Source organism: Panthera uncia, chromosome E1, assembly GCF_023721935.1.
Source record: "Panthera uncia isolate 11264 chromosome E1, Puncia_PCG_1.0, whole genome shotgun sequence".
NCBI lineage: Eukaryota > Metazoa > Chordata > Mammalia > Carnivora > Felidae > Panthera > Panthera uncia.
The window spans coordinates 14,874,816-14,895,697 of NC_064814.1; the positions used below are offsets into that span (position 1 = coordinate 14,874,816).

Here is a 20,882-nt window from a genome sequence, read left to right on the forward strand (position 1 = left end):
TACATATACATATACATATACATATACATATACATATACATATACATATACATACTTAAATGCCATAAATCTTCAGTGTGAATTTTACTGATTTGGGGGCAATTCAGTCCCCAAATTAAAACTGAAGGCAACAGAGAAAACATGATTTAGCACAGAAATGTTTGTCACAGATAAGGCAGCACACAGCAAGCAGTCAAGAGCATGAACCTCACAGAGGGAAATGTGCCTAGGTTCCAGTCCCAATCACACAAGCAGGCACTGAATAATCAGAGGACCGTGGGATATTCTATAATCACACTGAAATCCAAAAGCAGGGCACTGGGGCAACTAGGTTCATCATTCATTCCCAAATGTAAAGCGCTTAAAATATTAACCCCATCCTCCAACAGCATTCCATCTGGAAAAAGAAAACCCCACAGCTCACAACACACATAAATTTACTTAAAGCTTCTTAAATATCTTCACACCGCCTTAAGTAAAAGTAAACATTCTCTATCCTGCAGTCCAAAAGGCTGCAAAGACAGAGAGTGGAGATACGTTAATAAACACTTTACAAACATTAAACCCACATACTAATTTAAGCTTGATCACTACTACTGCAGTGGTTTACATCATTCGTATTTTCAGGAAACTAACACATGACTCATATCTGTTTTCCAACGAGAAACTGTAAAAAGGATCAAAGAATTTAAAGGCTCTCCTATCCAGAAAGCAGGAGTTATTACTGAGCTTCTCTTGAATTTTATGTGGTACATGCATCCCACAGCCAGAAAGAAGAGAGCAGAAAAGCTGCAGTAGTAGAGAATTTCTGTTAATTTCCCTTCTCCCAAAAGCAGAGGTTCAGGGGGTGACCTTTTGGGAGTTAAAAGTAGCAAGGAAGGTTAGAAGTGACTTCTTCCCTGACTGAAAGGGCTAGGTATATGGAAAAGAATTCAACTTTTATTCCTGGATCAAAATAAATTACTTTTTTACTTTATATGAATTACCTCATGTTTCAAGCTCATCCCAATGATACTCAACATAATCTTGCTTAAAATCACCAAAATATTGCTGGCCCGTAAACAGTGTACCAGTCATTTCCACGAACTAGCAACATGGCCAGGAAATTGTGCTAAATAGGGAGCGGAACCTTCTGAAAATTCCACTTCCATCAAGTTAGTTAGCTAGGCTTCCATTTCTGCATATATAAAATGGGACTATTATGTGCCTCACTTTCCTATGCCTCTATACTGAGGTTAAAATACATACAATTGTATGAAAATAATTTTGAATTATTTTTTAAGTCTGTATTTTATACATGTACGTGTGTGTATATATATATATATGTTTGTATTGTATATATGTATGGATATAAGTATGTTACCTCTACACTCAACGTGGGGCTCGAACTCACGACCCTGAAATTAAGAGTCACACGCTCTTCCGACAGAGCCAGCATGGCGCCCAAGACTTACTTACTTTGAAAAATTTCAACCAGCATAATGCCTAAGATTTATATTTACCTACACCACTGAAAACAGGCAGCTGGAATCTAAAGAAATAAAGTAATTGCAAAAGCAGTCATAAATTCTTATTATTCAACTTATTTATCCACAGTCCAATTTATCTTAATAGTTCTAATTAGTCATTAAAAAAATATATATGGTAGAGCAAATATTCCCCAGCCAGTATCTACCCCTCTATTCTCTATCTCAAAACCCTTGTTGGGCCAATGCACTATTCATTAAACCTGGTGACTGCAAAACTTCAAACAAACAACAACAAAAAAAGAAGTTGTTCTTGCTTAACCAATGGTAGGAAGATAATACCTTGAACTGTTTAAAAAGAAATAGCAATAGTTTACATGTTTAGCATGCCTTTCTTCTGAGAAAGCATTTATCCTCTGACTTATCACTATCACTCCACGAAGGAAGGAAAGGGTAAAAGAACAAGGCTTATTTTTACAAATTGAAACAAACAAATAATGAAGTCATCTGTCAAAAGCCACAGAAGCAATATTTTGCTAAAACAAACAAGAGAACTTCAATTTCAAATATTCACCCAGTAATTACCTTTCCTGGAAGAAAAACAGGTATATAAGAAAATATACTTGTTACCTGCTCATTTGCACAAAAGAAAGGTAATCCAAAAACTAATGAAAATGGCCACCTAAAGGAAGTGGGAACAGGATGGAAAGAATGGGAAAATGGGAACAAGGCAGTGGGAATGATGGTCTTTTGTACAGCTTGGATTCTTAGAACTATAGTAATGCTTCACATACTCAAAAATAATAATAAAGATCAATTATTGTGTTGGGAGAGAAAACATGGAATACCAGTATTAAAATAACTCTATAAAGAGGTAACAAAAACCTAACTACATTACAAAACAATTACATATCACACTAAAAGGATGAGGAAAAAAAAACTAAGTATAACTTCAGGAAATAGTATTTTGACTGTGTATTATAGGGCAAAGACATTGTACACAATATTGTACTCTGTTTAATAAATACATTTCTCACAAGGATATGAGATGGCAACTATGAAACTACTTTATGTGATAAAAATGAGTATCAATGAGGAAGGCTGTGGTGTTGGACTGGTATTAATATGCACTTATAGTTTTTAACGTATATACAAATGGGTAAACAAACGCTGATACATGTGTATGCATGCATGCTTTAGCACACATGTGTGTTTCCCAGCTTTGACTGTTGGGAAGTCCCAGAAGCAATGACACCAAGTAGCAATGAGCACAACTAGTACTCAGATCTTGGTTTCTAAACACTGTTGTCCAATAAAAAGAACCAGGCTGGAGCAGGTAAAATACAGGATGAGTTCAGAATGTCTTCTGGTGCCTGAAAGTGAATACTCAATAACTGAGGGGAGCATGCTGAAAAGACACAGGAAACAATATGAAAGAGGCCTGGTACCAAAAATTGAGACAAGTGGAGCATGAATGAATCATAAATAGGAACAGATTATAATCCATAAAATGAAATGAACTTATTCTGAGATAAACATTACTGAATGATGGAATAAATACCTAAATAAATGAGGGAGAAAAGACAGCTCTTCCTAACAGAATTCCAATTAACAAATGTAGAAAACAGAAAAATCACCATTTAGTAAACACCACAGTAATAACTGTTGTGGGCAAAACCCACTGGTGGATGATAAAATTGTGGAATAAAGTATAATGAGCAACAGAATATTGCATAGTAACTCCCTAGGAGATACATTCATTACAAAGGGAAACATACTGACTTAACAGTGGGGAAGGCTGGGAGGCACCACCTCAACCAAGTGAAAAAAGGTATCACCAACCAACATCATGTACCCCCCAATATGGTGCACTGAGAAGGGCACAGTAGCACTTCTGCGGTGTTCCTTACAAATGCGCAAGCTCTAATAATGAGAAAACGTCAGGTGACTCTAACTGAGGGAATATTACACAAAATAACAGACCAGTATTTCTGTATTAAGGCCATGAAAGACGACAAAGACTGAGGAACAATCATAGACTACGACGAGATTTAAAGAGACAGGACAACTAAATGCAGTTATGATTGTGGACCCTCTCCTCCTGCTCCCCCTGCCAAAAACACTAGTGAGGAAACAAGTGAAATTTGAATAAAATCTGAATAGTACTCTATCAATGTTAATTCCAGGTTTTGGTCTTTGTACAATGGTAGTTCAAGTTAACAACACTATGGGAAGCTGGGTAAAGGACATGTGGAGACTGTGGGCTACTTTTGTAACTTTTCTGTAAGTTTAAAATCTTTTTTTTTAAGTTTAAAAAAAGAATGAAGAAAAGTTTATCCAGCATTAATAAAGCAAATTTCATTCATACCCAAATGTGGCATCAATCTACAGCTTCCTGTCACCTACAGGATAAAGTATACAGTTCACTAAGATAAATACAAAATCCATCATGAATTGGCCCCATCATCCAACAGTCCATCAAAGAAAAGTATCTGTAGTTCCACTATCACACCAGGCTCTCTCAAACCTCTTTCATATCCTACATGCAGCACCCTGTCAAAACTCACTCTCAATACCATCCTTCAGCAAATGCACAAGGACTTAGTGCAAATACAGTATCTCCTTCTCTGTTACCTTTCCCGACCTCCCTTAGAAGTGAGAATTCTTGCCCCCCAGACTCCTCGGTTACAGGTCTGTTGTCCCACCATGCAGCCCTCAAGGGAAGATACCTGGTTATGCTAATAGGTGTTTCCTAGACACACAGCACAGCCTGGAACAGCAAGCTTTTTACCAAGCGTTTATTATGGACCAAACACTGTTAGAAGCACATTGTACTTCCTCAATACTTAATTATCAACAACTCCAAAGAGGTGCAGAAACAGAGCCACTCCTACCTAAGGTCCTTGAGGGCAGATGTGTTATGGAAATTTATAGAGACTTTTAAAAAGTCACACATTGTATGTTCTGGGTAAGTGCTTCAAAATTAAATATAAATCCAAAGCCAAAGAGTGTGTGAACCCAAAGAGTGAATTGTAATGTAAACTATGGACCTTGGGTGACTGTGATATGTCACTGCAGGCTCATCAACTGTAACAAACACACCACTCTGGTGGGGGATACTGACAACGGAGACTACCCGAAGCAGGCGTGCCATGCTGGGGCAGGGGGTATATTAAGAAATCTATCTTCTGCTCAATTTTGCTATCAACCTTAAAATGCTGCCCCCCCAAAATAGTCCTTTAATTTTAAAAAATCAAATACATTAATATTTCTGCTTCAAAAGGTGTGCATAATTAAGAATGTAAAGTCTCATCAAGTATCACTTCAGGTCAAATTTTGTCAACAAATGACCTGATGGAGACCTTAGGGAGAACCACTTCTGCTTCTCACAGATCTTTGGAGTTTGGAGATGCAGATAAGGGGATCTGGACCTGCAGTATTATTTCTACTTTGCACAAGAAGGGAAGTGTGGGTGTTGGGGAGGGTGGCGGGGGGAGGTAGAGTTCTATGAACATCAGTCAGGTCAAGTTGGCAGTGTTGTCAGCATCTTTTACACTCACATTTGTTGTTTAGTAATTCTGTCAATTACTGAGTTACAAGTGTGAAAATTTTGAAATATAATTATGGATTTGTCTATCCCTTTAATTTGCATATGTTTTATGCTCCATGTATTTGAGGCATCCACCTTTATGACTCTTCTGTCTCCTTGGTGAAATGACCCCATTATCTAAAATGTCCTTCTTTATCTCTGGTAACTGTCTGAGAATTGTCTGTATCTCTGGTATTCCTGTCTTAAAAACTATTTTGCTAATATTAATACACACACAGTAGATTTCTTATGCTTACTCTTCATAAAGTAGATCTTCCCCTGCTTTTCTTCCCCATTGATCTGAGTTTCCAACTGGTATTATTCACCTTCATCCTAAAGAAAGTTCTCTAACATTTCTTTCAGTGCACATACTCTGCCAACAGATTTTTCTCAATTTCATCTAAAAATGACTTTATTTCGCCTTTATTTTTAAAGACTTTTTTTGGCACCACTCCCTATTTTAATGATCCCATTCCACTATTTTCTGTCCTCCACTGTTTCAGAAAAGAAGTCACCAAACATTACCAATGTTCACTTATATGGAATGCATCTTTTGTCCCTCTGGCTACTTGCAAGATTTTCTTCAGCATTCATTTTCACCATGTTGTATTTCTCCTGCTTACTATTTTTGGAGTTTCTTCAATCTGTAAATTTTTTTCATTTGAATATCCAGTCATTATTTCCTCAGCTCCAGCCTCCCCTACCTCCTCTGGAACTCGAATTATACACACTTACTGTTTCCCCAGCACTATGTTCATCTCTGAGCAGCTCTATGTTCAGTTTTTCTGTCTTCTGGTTGGATAATTCCCACTGATCTGTTATGTGCACGGATCCCTTCTTGTGTAAGTTTTCAATCTGTTTAGTATACCAGTAAATTTTTTACTCGGATACTGTACTTTTCAATTCCACAATTTATGTTCTACAAGTTCCACGTGATTTTTTTTTTAGTTTTCACCTCTTTGCTGATATTTCCCCATGTTTTTGCTACCTTTTACTTTAAATCTTCAAATATATTTCTGTTTTATTAAATGTTTTTATTTGAGAGAGAGAGAGAGAGAGAGAGAGAGAGAGTGAGTTGGGGAGGGACAGAGAGAGGGAGACAGGATCTGAAGCAGGCTCTGTGCTGTGTGAGTGCAGAGCCCCATGTGAGGCTTGAACCCACAAAACGTGAGATCATGACCTGCGCCGAAGTCAGAGGCTTAACTGACTGAGCCACCCAGGGACTCCTTCAAACATATTTCTATTTAATTCTACTATGAGCCATTTCAGGATCAGTTTCTATTATCTTCTCGCATGATAACGAACACAGTTTCCTGTTTATTGTATATGATATGTTACTCTGAATTCAGTTAAATTTCCCAGAAGCATGTTGATTTCTGCTCTAGTAGGCAAATTTCTAATTGGTTACAAATCAAATGAACCTTGATTTTGTGTAACTAGTTTCAGGTTTTCACAGAAACCTATCAGGGTTTATTTGGGATTTCTTAATCCTATGGTGGGTGAGTTCCTTAGTCCTGGGAAAGTCTTTAACTCCTAAATCATGAGTCTTCTTTGGTTTCAGTATAAGGCCCTAGTCGAAGGTATTTATCAAGTCTTGCTGGAATTCAAACTCCAAATTCTGTTCTTTGCTGCAGCGGGCACTGACTACATTCTCTTACTCTGCTCTTTCAGCCTACCAACTGCTGCTTTCTACTTGACTCTTATCTAAACTCTACGGAACTCTGTGGATCAGGGGTTAAGTCAGCTGAAGGACGTGAGAGTTACTTACACAGAATGTGGGACAAAGCCCTCCGCCCCCATGAGTCCCTCTCTGCCACTATTTCCTCCCTCAGTTTCTAGCTACTTGGCAGCTATGACCTCCATCCTCTGACAATATGAAAGCTAAGGAGATGGTGGCTATCTAGTTGAGTCCTAAAAACCCTGTACCAACGGGACAGAGGAGGCCCTGTGAGAATATTTTGTCAGAAATTTTGTTGACTTTCTTTGGTAATTTTTAACTGTGTTCTTCCTACCTAGTAACAGGCATAGGTTCCAAGTTAGCTCTATTCACTGTTTAATTCTTAATTGGGGGAAAGGGGACTACTAATTATTCAAGAGAGTGGGAGGAGAAAGAAGGAAAGGGCATGTTTTAGAACATGGGAGAACTCTCAATAGCTTTAGACAATCCCCCTTTCCAGGAACACACCCTTTTTTGTTCAGAAGGCTTTTTATTTCATATCAGAATTTATTAGTGCAGCAGTTGACTTTATCAGCACCTGCAGACGCAAAGCCAGAGGCCCTTTGGTTTCTCTCTTCTGCCTACTCTTACCTTTCAAACTGCCTTTAGTAAGAAGTCAGATTGAAGTCTGTTTGCGTTAAGGGGCATTTTTCTAGGAGTTCCTCCCTTCTTCTACCTCAGTACTCTACTCTGTGGCAGAAAAACAAAACTCACTCCATCTCAGGGAACATTTCCTGCTTGTCTCCATGGCTCAAAAAACGCTCACTCGTGCATCCAGTCTCCCAAATCACTTAGTTTCTGCAATATCTGTACAACGCCCACAACCAAAGCAGATTATATATTGCGTCCATCAAAAAACACTCATTCAGGTTGGAAATAAGGCAAAAAGATGAAAGTCCTTTCAGTATTAACACTTGAACATCATCTAACAAGTCCACTAAAGGGTCACAGGACTCTCGATGAATTACTTAACTTTGTATTACTATTTATTTACACTGGATTAGGGCTTAGATGCCTTAAGTTGGATGTCTATTTTCAGAACACTGAGGAGTTAAAATTGGTCTGTGTTTAGTTGAGAACATGACTCCAAAGGTAATGGCTTTATTATTCTTACAGGGTATTAGAAGTTTTGTAGGCTCCTGAGTAATCTTATTCTAGCACTCATCATTCTGTCATCAGTAAGTTACACTGTATTTTTCTTTAGAATTTTGTCTAACTTCTTAAAACTGTATTTTGACCGTTGAAAAATTTGCTTTGGCTTTTTTCAGAAGTGAAAATGCAAAAATGAACAACACAACAAAACAAATGCCTCTGATGTAATTATTTTTACACCACAAGTCTTCAAATGTTTTCTTGAAGGGAAGGAGGAATTAAAAAAAAAAAAAAAAGGCAACAAATAGTTCCATTTTGGAAAAAAAATTATTGATGTGCAGACGCAAAGAGACTAGCTGGTTTAACGCACGATTTCAAAAGCCAACACTCTAGCCTACCAAACACACTACTGTCACGGGACTTTGGAGTTTCTAACAAATGACTTAAATCAAGAAATACTAATATTCATAAAAGCCAAAGAGCTTCTGGGGCAAGAGGGGAGGGAAAAGTGAAAGAAACAAATAAAAAAGTGCTCTTGGGGATTCAGAAATTAAAGAAATTAATTTGGATGTTGAGAGAAATAGAAATAAAGGAAGAAACCATGGAAGAGGGAGACCTGAGCTAGGCTCTAAGGATATAGAACATTACAGAAAACGACAGCTTTATCCTCATTACAGAACTAAAGGGGGTAACTCAGAGCACTTTCAACATCCTTGTGAGTTAAACCTCTAGTCCCACCTTTTCATCTTATAGTGGCCTTCTCAGAAAGGTTGTCTTTACTCTTCAAAGGTATCAGAGCCACGTGCTCTCCCGATTCTCAGTAATACTCCATGATGCCTTACTTGCTCTAGCTGTAATGTCTTGAGTTAGAACTGCTTTTAAATTCAAGGTCAACTACACAGCTGCAGGAGGGGACCTGTGCTGCTCTACTCAGGAATTCAGACCCTGAAATGTCAAAAGTGATAAAAGGGGATACAGTCCTCTTCCTTCAGCCAATGCCAGGATACCTGCTATAGAGAATGAACTGTGTACTGATGCTACCCCCTGAATTCTCACTCATCTCCCCTTTTCTGTCTTTTACACTTACCAATTTATCATTCCCATGATCCGTCTTCACCTCAGAACTAAGTGGAAGAAATAAGTCTGTTGGTGTATGCTCCGGGGGAGGTGCCTCCCCAAGAACTATCAACCCCTGCAGGACAGAGAGAAAAGCAGCATAAGTGAGTGGTATTATAAGTCACCGATTTAATGAAGGAGTTACTACGACAAGGGTTAGGGACAGGGGACTGGTTTAGCAGAGGCCTCTTCCCTTCTTCTCCTAGGGTTCTGAAACAAAATGCACTACGAGCAGCTTTACTTTCCCAAGAGTTATTTCAACAAAAAGCCTAGCAGTAAGTAGCAATGAGTAAGGCCTAAGTCAGACCCAAACTTCCCCTTTTCTCCACCTGAATGCTGTGACCTACATAGCTTGTTACCTTTAGCATCTTTTTATTCACATCTTTCAGATCTGGAATCTTTATCAAAACATGGTACTTTTACACTGTATTATTAACTAGACTATACTATAAGAACAGCAGCAATGTAATTTTCTAGTTAACCTGATCACAGATGTGGCTTAAGCATTACCGTAAGTGCTACAAATATAAATGATAAGTAAGCCAACTCTTTGAGCAGCCAAAACTTCTACAAAGGTGAACGGTCCAGTCCCTATATTACAAACCAAGAACTTAAAAAACAAAAAACTGTTCCAAAGGCACCTGTTTCTCATATGCATAAAAATCACCCCAGATTGGGTTCCTGCTCCACAATTTCAAAATCAGATCTTATGTTCATCCCAGGAAATAAAAAATGTAAAAAGAAATTTAAAACGACTCCACAAATCCTATCCATAGTCAGCAAGGGCCCAGCTTGGTAAAGGCAGAAATGAGCTTGCTGTGAAAAACAAACAAAAAGCCACACACATGAATCTCCCCATGAACTCAAATAGAGGTAACCAAAATCAAGTTCTGATACTGTGTAATAGAAAGACTGAGATGAAAGTAACAAGGGCTTTAAGTCTTTGGTTCTCCTTCTCTGATCCAGAAAATAAGGAGAGCTGACTGATAAGTATCTCTTAAAGGTAATTTTGTATTAGAATCACCTGGGGAAACTCATCAAGCTAATACTTGCCCAGTTTCATCATCAAATCTACTCAGAGTCCCTGGGGTTAGGGATGGGTATTCTACAGTTTTAAAAAACTCCACTGGTAAATCCTAAAAGCAAGTTCTAAGTTGAAACACACTAGAGTTGATCAGTCTTGACTCAGCAGCAGGGCCCCCAGTAAACATTCTAAAATATAGATCTTAGGGCCTAGAGATTTTGACTATCGATTTGAGCTCCCTAGCCATTATGACACAAGCTCTTATAGGCCAATGAACCACATGATCCATCCAAGGGATGGATCCCTTTCCTGTCTAACTCAAAAATCTCTATGAAATAGGGGATGCAAAGAGATGAAATGGGGTAGGGGGAGGGCTGACATTAAGAAAGGACAATGGGGGCACCTGAGTGGCTCAGTCGGTTAAGCGTCCAACTTTGGTTCAGGTCATGATCTCACGGTCTGTGGGTTTGAGCCCCAAGTCGGGTTCTGTGCCGACAGCTCAGAGCCTGGAGCCTGCTTTGGAGTGTGTGTGTGCATGCGTGCGTGTGTGTGTGTGCGTGCGTGTGTGTGTGTGTGTGTGTGTGTGTCTGCCCCTCCCCAGCTTGTGCTCTGTCTCTTGCTCTCTCAAAAATAAATAAGAAAGGACAATGGAATTCTACCTCAGTCCAAACACACACACACACACACACACACACACACACACACACACACCAAAAAACACACCCCACAATTTAAAAAATAAATATGAAAAGTAAGTGTTACAACACCCTCCTGGCCCCGCCCAAAGGCAAGAGAAACAGCATTTACCTATCCTGGAATAAGACTATGACCCGCCTATGTAGAAAGTGAAGTGGAAACTCCTCAGAAAAGGGGAGAAAGGTCATTAACTAATAATAAGCAAGAAACATGTGCCCTAGACTTCAAAATGAAGTTATTCTAGCTATAAGAATTTCTGCCGCGAAGTACTTTGTCTCAATCATAAGCATAGAACACATTTCATAAACTATTTGCAAGAGAAAGCTATCTTGCACACTATTCCATTCTCAAAATACTGCATTCAACATCTTCCCTGCTTAAGAGCCCTGGTTACAATTATGCCAATCTCTATCCCCCAGAAAATGTTTGAATGTATATGAAGTTGTTATCACTGAGAGGTGGGGGTTATTACAATACAGTTACAAGGTAAATAAATGCAATTAAAGATTACAATACTACCTGTTCTTATGTCCTTTGTTCATACTGGTTCTGGCCTTTAAAAAATATTTATCTATCCAAAATGTCATTCATCCTTTTTTTTGTTTATTTTTGAGAGAGACAGAGAGCGAATGGGGGAGGAGCAGAGAGAGGGGGAGAACAGAATCCGAAGCAGGCTCCAGGCTCTGAGCTGTCAGCAGAGAGCCCAACAAGGGGCTCAAGCTCACAAGCCACGAGATCATGACGGAGCTGATGTTGGATGCTTAACCAACTGAGCCACCCAAGTACCCCTGTCATTCATCCTTTCAAAGACCTTGTCAGATCCAAATCCCATCTCCAAGAAAATGTCCCTAGTTAACTGAGCCCTACTTGCTCTATCCACATTACCAGAGGTCCTAAAGTATTGTGATTGTCTTACGTTCTCTGTATCTGAATCTCATTTCCAGAGCAGAACCTTAGGTCAAAATATTCATTTTATTTATTGTTGCCTCAATTTGTTGTTATTGTTTCAGTTTATTTTGAGAGAGTGAGAGAGAGTGTTAGTGGCGGAAGGGAAGAGGGATAATCCCAAGCAGGCTTCGCTATGTCAGCGCAGAAACCCTATGTGGGGCTTGATCTCACGTATAGTGAGATCACGACCTAAGCGGAAATCAAGAGTCAGACGCTCAAGTGACTGAGCCACCCAGGTGCCCCAATTTGTTGCTTATTAACTAATGTTAAGCTCTTAAAGACTTAGACAAAATACATATATATCTGAATCCCATATTCCCTAGCAGAGTCATACACCAAGAATGGACATATGTAACAATTATTTTTTGAGTTTTAGGTTAAAAGGTTTTTTCTTTGAATAGGAAAATATGAAGTTTATATTAATTATAGCCAGAAGCCTAAATAATCCAATTACCAGGTATAAAGTTACTCCCTCAATTTTTTTAGGTGAGAAGGTTAAGTCAGGAATAACAGCCAATATTTTCCAAAGAGAAAACTTTTTCCTTAAACCCTAATTTCTTAAAATAAACACCTCTCTGAGAGACAACAAGGATATTCTCCTGAGACTTTATGAGACCTCGTAGGGCCCATTTATTCCCCATCATTTTACAGACCCAGAGAGGATGCAGGTTGAAGGTCATGTCAACAGGCCAATCCATGGCAGAACTAAGGCTAATGGCTGGGTTAAACTACTGTTGTTCTTTTATTCATTCAAATCAAGCCATCAATTACCCATTTATCTACATTCGTTAGTTGCTGGGGATACAGGAAAGGAGAGACCTATCCTTCCACCCCCACACCACCTGAACCCATCCCATAAAATGCTTACATTCTAATACTGGGGAAGACAGACAATGAACAAACAAGTAAGTCAATTTTATGCAGTACATTAGAAGATGTTAAATGCTAAAAACAGAGGGACAGTGTAAGGATTAAATGGGAGTGGGCACCTCAGTGCTATTATTGCACTCTACAATAGACAGAGCAAACTGGCAGAGGCCAAGGTAAAAAGACCAGGAGAGTCTCCCCATCCTTCTTCACTGCTCCCCGAGTCAGAACCAGGGTCATGCCCAAGCTGCCCAGGCCTAGCAAACTCCTATATAAGGATGAAAGGAATTGGGATGGGTTAGAGTTGCACGCAGTCTTAACGTAGCCTTATAAGTTATTTCTCTGTGGAAATGCAAAGCTGTCATGTGTGTCAAAAAAAGGAAGAAAAAAATTAATATGTACCAGAATTTAAAAAGGAAGGAATGGTAGAAGGAATTATGCTAAGCCTGATGACAAAACAGGGCAAAAGAAAGCAAGCAAAAAGGGAAGAACAGAAAAAACTTAAAGTTGTAGACTTGGGTTAATTGCTTCTCTTTCACCAATTTTGTATAACAGAAGGAGTCAAAGTACAAGATTAAAAAACATCACTTCTTAACTTATAATACAGAATTAAGATGTAATTTCACCTACTTGCTCCCTTTTTCATTCTGAGTAGGTCAATGTCCCTTACCCATCTTAAGATAAAGCAGCGACCTCACTAATACATCAGCTCCACAAGAACCATCCTGGGCTACCACCCAGGCAAGACCCAGCTGTCCACAATGCCTTATAACCCCACTGAGATGGGAAGATAAACTGCTTAACATCACTTTTGAAGACAATGGTGTATTTCTAGGCTTCTGCTATTCCATTCAGCTCCTTTTCTATCCAGAAGCTTCAATGCTCTTCCACCTCTCATTCCCAATAATATGTCCATTTTTAGTTAGCAGCTGCTATGTAATTTCACAGATCAGTCAAGGAAGAGATAAAAGAAAAATGATATGTTTTGTATTAGACACAGATGTTGAAGACTGTGCTACGAGAAAGAAAGTCTCCTTCAGCAACAGAACCCATCTGGCCCCTGTGCTTTTCCCCCTCGGTTTTATGTAGCAGGTATGAAATTTTAATGAAATTAGACAGAAAATGTTCTGGACTCAGAAAAACTGCTCCAGGTTCAAATTTAGCTCTGCCTCTTACAAGCTTGTAAGCTGTAAGATTTGCTCTGTGCATTTAATATACATGAAGATACCCGTATACAGTACACACTCCAGGTACATACATTGTTTTCCTTTCTCACTCTAAGGCATGGGAGTTTTAAAATAACAAAACAAAACAAAACAAGCTCACTGAATATGAAAATTAAAATACAATAGTTGGGGAGCCTGGGTGGCTCAGTTGGCTGGGCATCCGACTCTTGAATTTGGCTCAGGTCAGGATCCCAGGGTCATGGGATAGAGTCCTGCACCAGGCTCTGACCTGAGCCTGGAGCCTGCTTCGGATTCTCTTGGTCTCTCCCTCTGTCCCTCCCCGGCCACCTCTCAAATTAAGGGCGGGGATGGTGGGAGTAAGTAGCAGAGTACAGAGGAACTCCTAAACACTATCTTTTCTCCAAAAAGCAAAAGGAAATCATGACTACCAAAGAAACTCTCAAGACTCTCTCAATCTGGAAGTTAACACTTAACTTCTAACAGAAGAGAAATTGGTAGTCAACTAGTGGTAGTTTTCAAATGCTTTCTTTTTTGGAATATGTTACTGTAAGAAAATTAATGTTAACATGCTAGAAAGAAAATCTTTAGAAAGAAAAAGCCTCACCCCCTAATTCCCCAACCTAAGACAACCTACAATTGACCACCAAACCTGGATTCATCTCATGAAAAGGTCTGTACTACCCAGGCAATCCTGGCAAATCTTGGAGCAGGATGGGAAATGGAAACATCAATCCACTTTACTAAAACACAGGCAGTTAAAAACCTCCCATTTTAATAACTCAAAAAGTAGCCGAGCACTTGAAGCAACTGCCAACTTGAGCAACAGATGCTCACATCTCAGCTGTGTGATTACATGTTCACTTGACTATGAACAAACTGATAACCTCTCTGACCCTCCACTGGTACACCTTTAAATTTGTAAGTAACAGTAAAATGCTTAGCACAGTGCCTGGCACATAGTAAATGCCCAACAACTTCTATTATTATAGTGATATGAAGACTAAATGCCTGTTACTTTATCTTCGGGGTAAATTTCATTGCTTATATGTCATATAGGCTTGAACAGTAGCCCCCCAAAATTTATATAACCCAGAACCTAAAAATGTGTCCTTATTTGGAAATAGGGTCTTTGTAGATATAATTGGGTTAAAATGAACCCTTTAGTGTGGGCCCTAAATCCCAATATGACTGGTGTTCTTTTAAAAGGGAAGTGTGGACACAGACACACAGAGAGAAGACAGCCACGTGAGGACCGAGGAGGAAAGTGGAATGACGCAGCTATGAATGCAGGAACACCAAGAAACGCCAGCAATCACCAGAAGCTTAGGAAGAGGCAAGGAAGGCTCCTTCCTTAGACTCTTCAGAGGGAGCATGGCCTTCCTGACGCCTTGATCTCAGAATTCTAGCCTGCAAAACTGTGAGAAAATACATTTGTGTTGTTTTAAGTTTACTGCTCGATTTGTGCTTTGCTACAGCAGTCCCAAGAAACTAATACATTTGTTTTAAACAGACATTGTATAAATAAAGATATTTAATAAAATTGTCAATTTTCTTGAAATATTACTTATTAGGACATATTATTTATTAGGATCATCATTCAACTTTTACTCTTCCTGTCACAATTTTGTAGCATTGTGTATTCAGACTGCAGAGCAAGAAAATATAATCATGAATGCCTTATTTTACAGACCATGAAAACTGAGGATCAGAAAGGTTCAGTGGCTTTTCTTCCCAACCTTATATAGCTATATGGTAGCAGAGAGCACGAGAACCAAAGATTATCAAGTCCAAGCCTGGCATTTCTTTAATACATTATATTGTGAATAATGAAACTTCTGGATAGTCAATATATGTACAAAACCCCAGAATACTTTCCAGATATTTAGAAATACCTATCACTTTTGAAAGTTTCCTAAAACTGAACATAAAAGTACCCATGATGTGATTTAGCTAAAAATATTTATTATGGTATGCTTTATAATATAATTAAAAAAAATTTTTTTAATGTTTATTTATTTTTGAGAGAGAGAGAAACAGAGCACGAGCAGGGGAGGAGCAGAGAGAGAGGGAGACACAGAATCTGAAGCAGGCTCCAGGCTCCGAGTTGTCAGCACAGAGCCCAACGTGGGGCTCGAACCCACAGACCGTGAGATCATGACCTGAGCTGAAGTCAGACGCTCAACCGACAGAGCCACCCAGGTGCTCCTATAATTTTAATAACAGGCGTAATTAAAACCGCCACCAAAATAAGGTAACAGAATGTAGTCCTTAAAATGTTTCCCCCCAAAAAACAACAAGAAGAGCACTCCAGGGGGATTTCTGGAATACAAACTTGGATGACGTGTGTGGGAGGCCGCAGACTTTTACTTCAAACTCATCACTGTATCTTGTCAGCTGGTTACTCTTTAACTTTTGGCCTACTAGTTAATTTAATGCATACAGTCCACAGTACAGCAGTTCTCTGGAGGCTTTGACCAGCACCAAGGAGGGACAAAAAGTGTTGCGACACTTATTTTAGGAACAGTCGACTCTACATTTAGACCAGAGTCCAGTCATGGAGACTGGCTCAACTACCACAAAACTACCAGTGTCACTATCCAAGATAAAAGTTCTATGAGAAGAATCAGGACTCTGCAGATAGGAGGACACAGAAAAACCAAAATCTTGTAAGAATGTAAAATCCATGAAAGGAGGATTTTTATTTATCCCTGTGACCCCTTGTAATGAGATCAGTGCCTCGTACACAGTAGGCACTCACCTGTGTGCTAAACGGATGGCTTTTCCATGCACATTTATCCCTCAGTCAAACCCAAACTGACTAAGGGACTTTTTTCTAAGTTGATTTTTAAGAAGAATGTCACTATCAAAGAGAAAAGTTCTATGGTAAGAATCAGGACTCTGCAGATAGGAGGACACAGAAAAACCAAAATCCCAAACACCAATGTCTCATTTCCCTGGAACAATCTTTCATAAAAAACCCTATTTTTCCTCAAGAAAGCAAGGGAAGCTTAGTGGTAAAACAGAAGTGCATCAAAGGAAAAAACCAAGATGAAATCCTAGGTCATCATCGCTTTTCCATAAATGTAACAAATATGAGTTACATCAATGGCTTACATTATATAGTCTTTTTCTTATGTTTCCTATTAGCCCAAATATAGGAACTGTTTTGTTCCAAACACATGTTCAATTTAACATTAACTAACAGTGTTGTCTGCGCTATACTAAACAACATCAGGCCCTTAAACAAATTAAACCACTACAGCAGATCACATTAAACCATGCTCTTTGACACAGCTAAGAGTTATTGAGGGATGGGAAAAAAGGGATAATGGTAGTTTTTAACTGGTCTGAAAAAGACCAGACATTTATCTCTTACCTTATTAGCACGTATCTGCTTATAAATATCTGTTTGCTGCCGAATTCGATATTCCAAGTCAGAAACATGAGCCTGAAGCCAGTTCCAGCGGCTGACAATAGCTGCTCGGTCTGCAGCCCATCTCCACTCTGACCTGCGCCTCCTAAAAGGAAAGAAACTGAGTGAAATCCAAAAGTAACAGTAAGATTTACAGCAAATGGGACGGGGAGGGTTTTAACATCTAAAGGCCCGTATACCAACTGACTCTAGTACCAAGAAAAACCAAGACTGTGTGTGTGTGTGTGTGTGTGTGTGTGTGTGTGTGTGTGTGAAGACACACACGGAGGGCACTTCACATATAGATATTTCCCAAATTAACTAGTTGAAACTGTCTTCTAGTATCCTGATCCTGCATAAATTTCAGAGAAGAGAGAGAAATATTCTCAGATTTCTCAGGAGACAGCGAAGTATTTTCTACTTTAACATAAGACATATAAACAATAAAGATTATCTACACAGCAAATCCAAAAGACACCGCATATTATTAAAGCTAAGAATTCTTAGAATGTAACAATTAAAACTGTTCAGATCATCATACAAAAACTTGAAGTGCCGCTATGTGCCGACATGTAGAAAATATTCATTTTTTTTAAAAAGCACTATTCACAACACCAACAAATGCTAATGCCATACACAAAAGATCTTTAGAACAGTAAAAGAATTTAATGGAATACTGTTTATTTTTATTAATTATTGTATCTATCAACATGACTAAATCTCAACAATATGGAATGGAAAAACTGTAAGAAAACTAAAAAAGAATAAACATAAAATAAGAACTGTTGCCAATACATAAACAGTAAGTACAAAAACATGCATAGAACTGACACTCAACAATTGAGGATTAGGGTCCTGAGAAGGGGAATGGAGAAGTCAGATTTTAGCTTGACCTATAATGTAATAATTGATTCTTCTTTAAAAACAGGGGTGCCTCAGTCAGTTAAGTGCCTGACTTCGGTTCAGGTCATGATCTCACGGTTTGTGGGTTCGAGCCCCACATTGGGCTCTGTGCTGGTAGCATAGAGGCTGGAGCCTGCTTTGGATTCTGTGTCTCTCTCTCTGCACAGCCCCCCCCCCCATAAACATTTAAAAAAATTAAAAAATAAAAAAGTCAAGGGGTACCCGTACCTGGGTGGCTCAGTTGGTTAAGTGTCCAACTCTTGATTTCTGCTCAGGTCATTATCTCACGGTGGTGAGATCGAGCCCCACAATGGCCTCTGTGCTGGGCATGGAACCTGCTTGGGATTCTCTCTCTCCCTCTCTCTCTCTCTCTCGTCCTCCAGCCCCCAAATAAATAAACATTTAAAATAATAATAAAATAAAAACAAAAGTCTGGGACACCTGGCTGACTCACTTGGAAGAGCATGCCATTCTTGATCTTGGTGTCATGAGTTCAAGCCCCATATTGGATGCAGAGATTACTTTAAGACATAAAAAACTTAAAAAACACAATAAAAATAAAAACAAAAAGTCTGATAGAAATGACAACATTTTAACATTCCTTAAATATTAAAGCAGGTATATGGCACCTGGTATATTCTGTAATCAAAATATTTAATAATCTTCCACAAAATTCTTTTTCAACAAAGCAGCAGTCACTGACCATAGCCCCACCTCCAGTCAGGATATACATGCTCATTACTAAAAATTTTAAGTGGCTATTAAGTGAACTTTCACAAAGTCTACTAATGAGGTAAAAAAACAGTATAACGTCAATAATAAAAGAATACATCTAACCATGGTAGGGTTAGAAATGAGTTAATTCTTTTATTTTTTATTATTATTTTTTAATGTCTATTTCTTTCTGAGAGAGAGAGCAAGCACACAGGGGAGGGACAGAGGAACTGAAGCAGGCTCTGTGTTGACAGCAGACAGTCTGATGCGGGGCTTGAACTCACAAACCGCGAGATCATGACCTGAGCCGAAGTCAGATGCTTAACCAACTGAGCCACCTAGGTGCCCCAGAAACGAGTTCTTAATTACACCATTATAATTAAGACCAAGGACAGCAATGGTATTTTACTAACTTTTATTTTATATGGTCCAAAATAAGCCACTCAGGCCAATCACTGTCATAAAGTATTATCCAATTATTTCTCTTTCAGAAAGAAGGTATTTTATAGTACCTAATATTGACGGAATCAGTATGTGATGTAAAGATACTTTTTTAAAAAGTATAATTATCTGGATTAATGTTGGCTGCAGGTCTAATTCTAGCTCAAGTTCAGGAAAGAACCTCAAGAGGTAAAGTATAACCACTTGAGGATCATTCCTGAACTATAAAAATGTCCTCCCTTTTCTAAGAGGCAAGGCTAGTTAACCTGCAGAGCCACTTTCGAACTCTCACTCCTCTACAAGGTTCACCCCCTTCCTATCCGGCAAAATCTCTTGGTTTTACAAATCATTCATTCCTGAAGCTACCACAGCACCAAATGCCCATGTACCATATCACCACTGGGCCACTCCAAAAACCTCCTCAGCTACTACTTCTAATGTAAGTCATACACTACTTTTCCTAAATAAACTCCCCTCAAACCTCATTTCTTCCATCACTCTTATGTGTAAGGAACCGTACAGTTCTTGTGGCTTCTTTTCAAATCTTAAGCTTTCAAGAAAACAAAGTGTAAGGGGAGTCAAATATTGTAAAAGACAGCAATTCAAAGACAAAAAGTGATTAATAAAACTAACACAACACCCATTTAATGCCAGTTTATTCACAAATTTATTTTAACTGACAGTGGCTAGCCAAAACAAAACCCTAATGTTGAAAGTTAAAGCAAAAGAAAGAATGACTTCTTGGCAAATTTACAGCACTTCCTCCTTAGTCACTCTTGGTGGACAAAGAATCCTGGCAGTCTCTCCCAATGATCCTGAACTTAGCTCATAACGCTTCTCATGACAGTGTTCCAGGACACCAAGCACTCTAAATTGGCAGAAAAGATGAAACCTATTTGTTATTTCTGAATTTAGATACATCTTAACCAAAAGATTTCTTTTTTTTTTTTTTTCTTTCTTGTCTGATGTCAAGGCGGGGCGGGGAGGAGAGATAATAAACCCAAACACTTTTAAATCTGTTTGAAAGCCTGAGAATATAAAAGAAAAGAAAATTACTTAAAACATTTCAGTTCATAAGAACTTTGATGAATAAGTACTATTTTTTTTTGATATTAAGGAATAGCCCTTCTAAATTTTCCTAAGGTCAAAACTAACAAACCTGCTATATAGGTATTTTCCTAAATATCAATAATAAACTGAGTCTCCTAGTAAGATTTTTTGGAAATTGGCTAATAAATTAAAGATAGGCAGCATTAAGGGAATACTGAAATTCCCAAATTATGAACAGGTTTCATTCTACAAATACACTTGTCATATGACAGGTTAGAACTGGAAGTGATTTTCAATAGGAAGTTGTCACAGTATTATAACATAATTAATGAAAAATGGAAAACCTTACCCCAAATGTCCAAAAAGTATCTTGTGTTTAAAATACCAGCAATAGGGGAGCCTGGGTGGCTCAATTGGTTAAGCTTCCGACTTCGGCTCAGGTCATGATCTTGCGGTCTGTGAGTTCCAGCCCCGCGTCGGGCTCTTTCCTGACAGCTCAGAGCCTAGAGCCTGGAGCCTGCTTCTGATTCTGTGTCTCCCTCTATCTGCCCCTCCCCCACTCATGCTCTGTCTCTCTCTCAAAAATAAATAAACTTTAAAAATAAGAGAAGAGAAAATAAAATAAAATAAAATAAAATAAAATAAAATAAAATAAAATAA

At 38.6% G+C, this 20,882-nt stretch overlaps 1 protein-coding gene across 5 annotated transcripts in view; it reads right to left on the reverse strand.

Annotated features, from left to right (window-relative positions):
• Positions 1–20,882, reverse strand: part of KANSL1 (KAT8 regulatory NSL complex subunit 1) — a 176,702-nt gene that overhangs the window by 33,612 nt on the left and 122,208 nt on the right. For 4 of the 5 annotated variants that reach the window (XM_049637560.1, XM_049637563.1, XM_049637559.1 and 1 more), the window contains 2 exons: positions 17,079–17,220; positions 8,952–9,056 (listed from right to left, as the gene is read on the reverse strand). In XM_049637560.1, coding sequence (XP_049493517.1) covers positions 8,952–9,056; positions 17,079–17,220 — 247 coding nt within the window. The remainder of the gene's footprint in view (positions 1–8,951; positions 9,057–17,078; positions 17,221–20,882) is intronic. The other variant, XM_049637562.1, reaches the window with a different exon arrangement.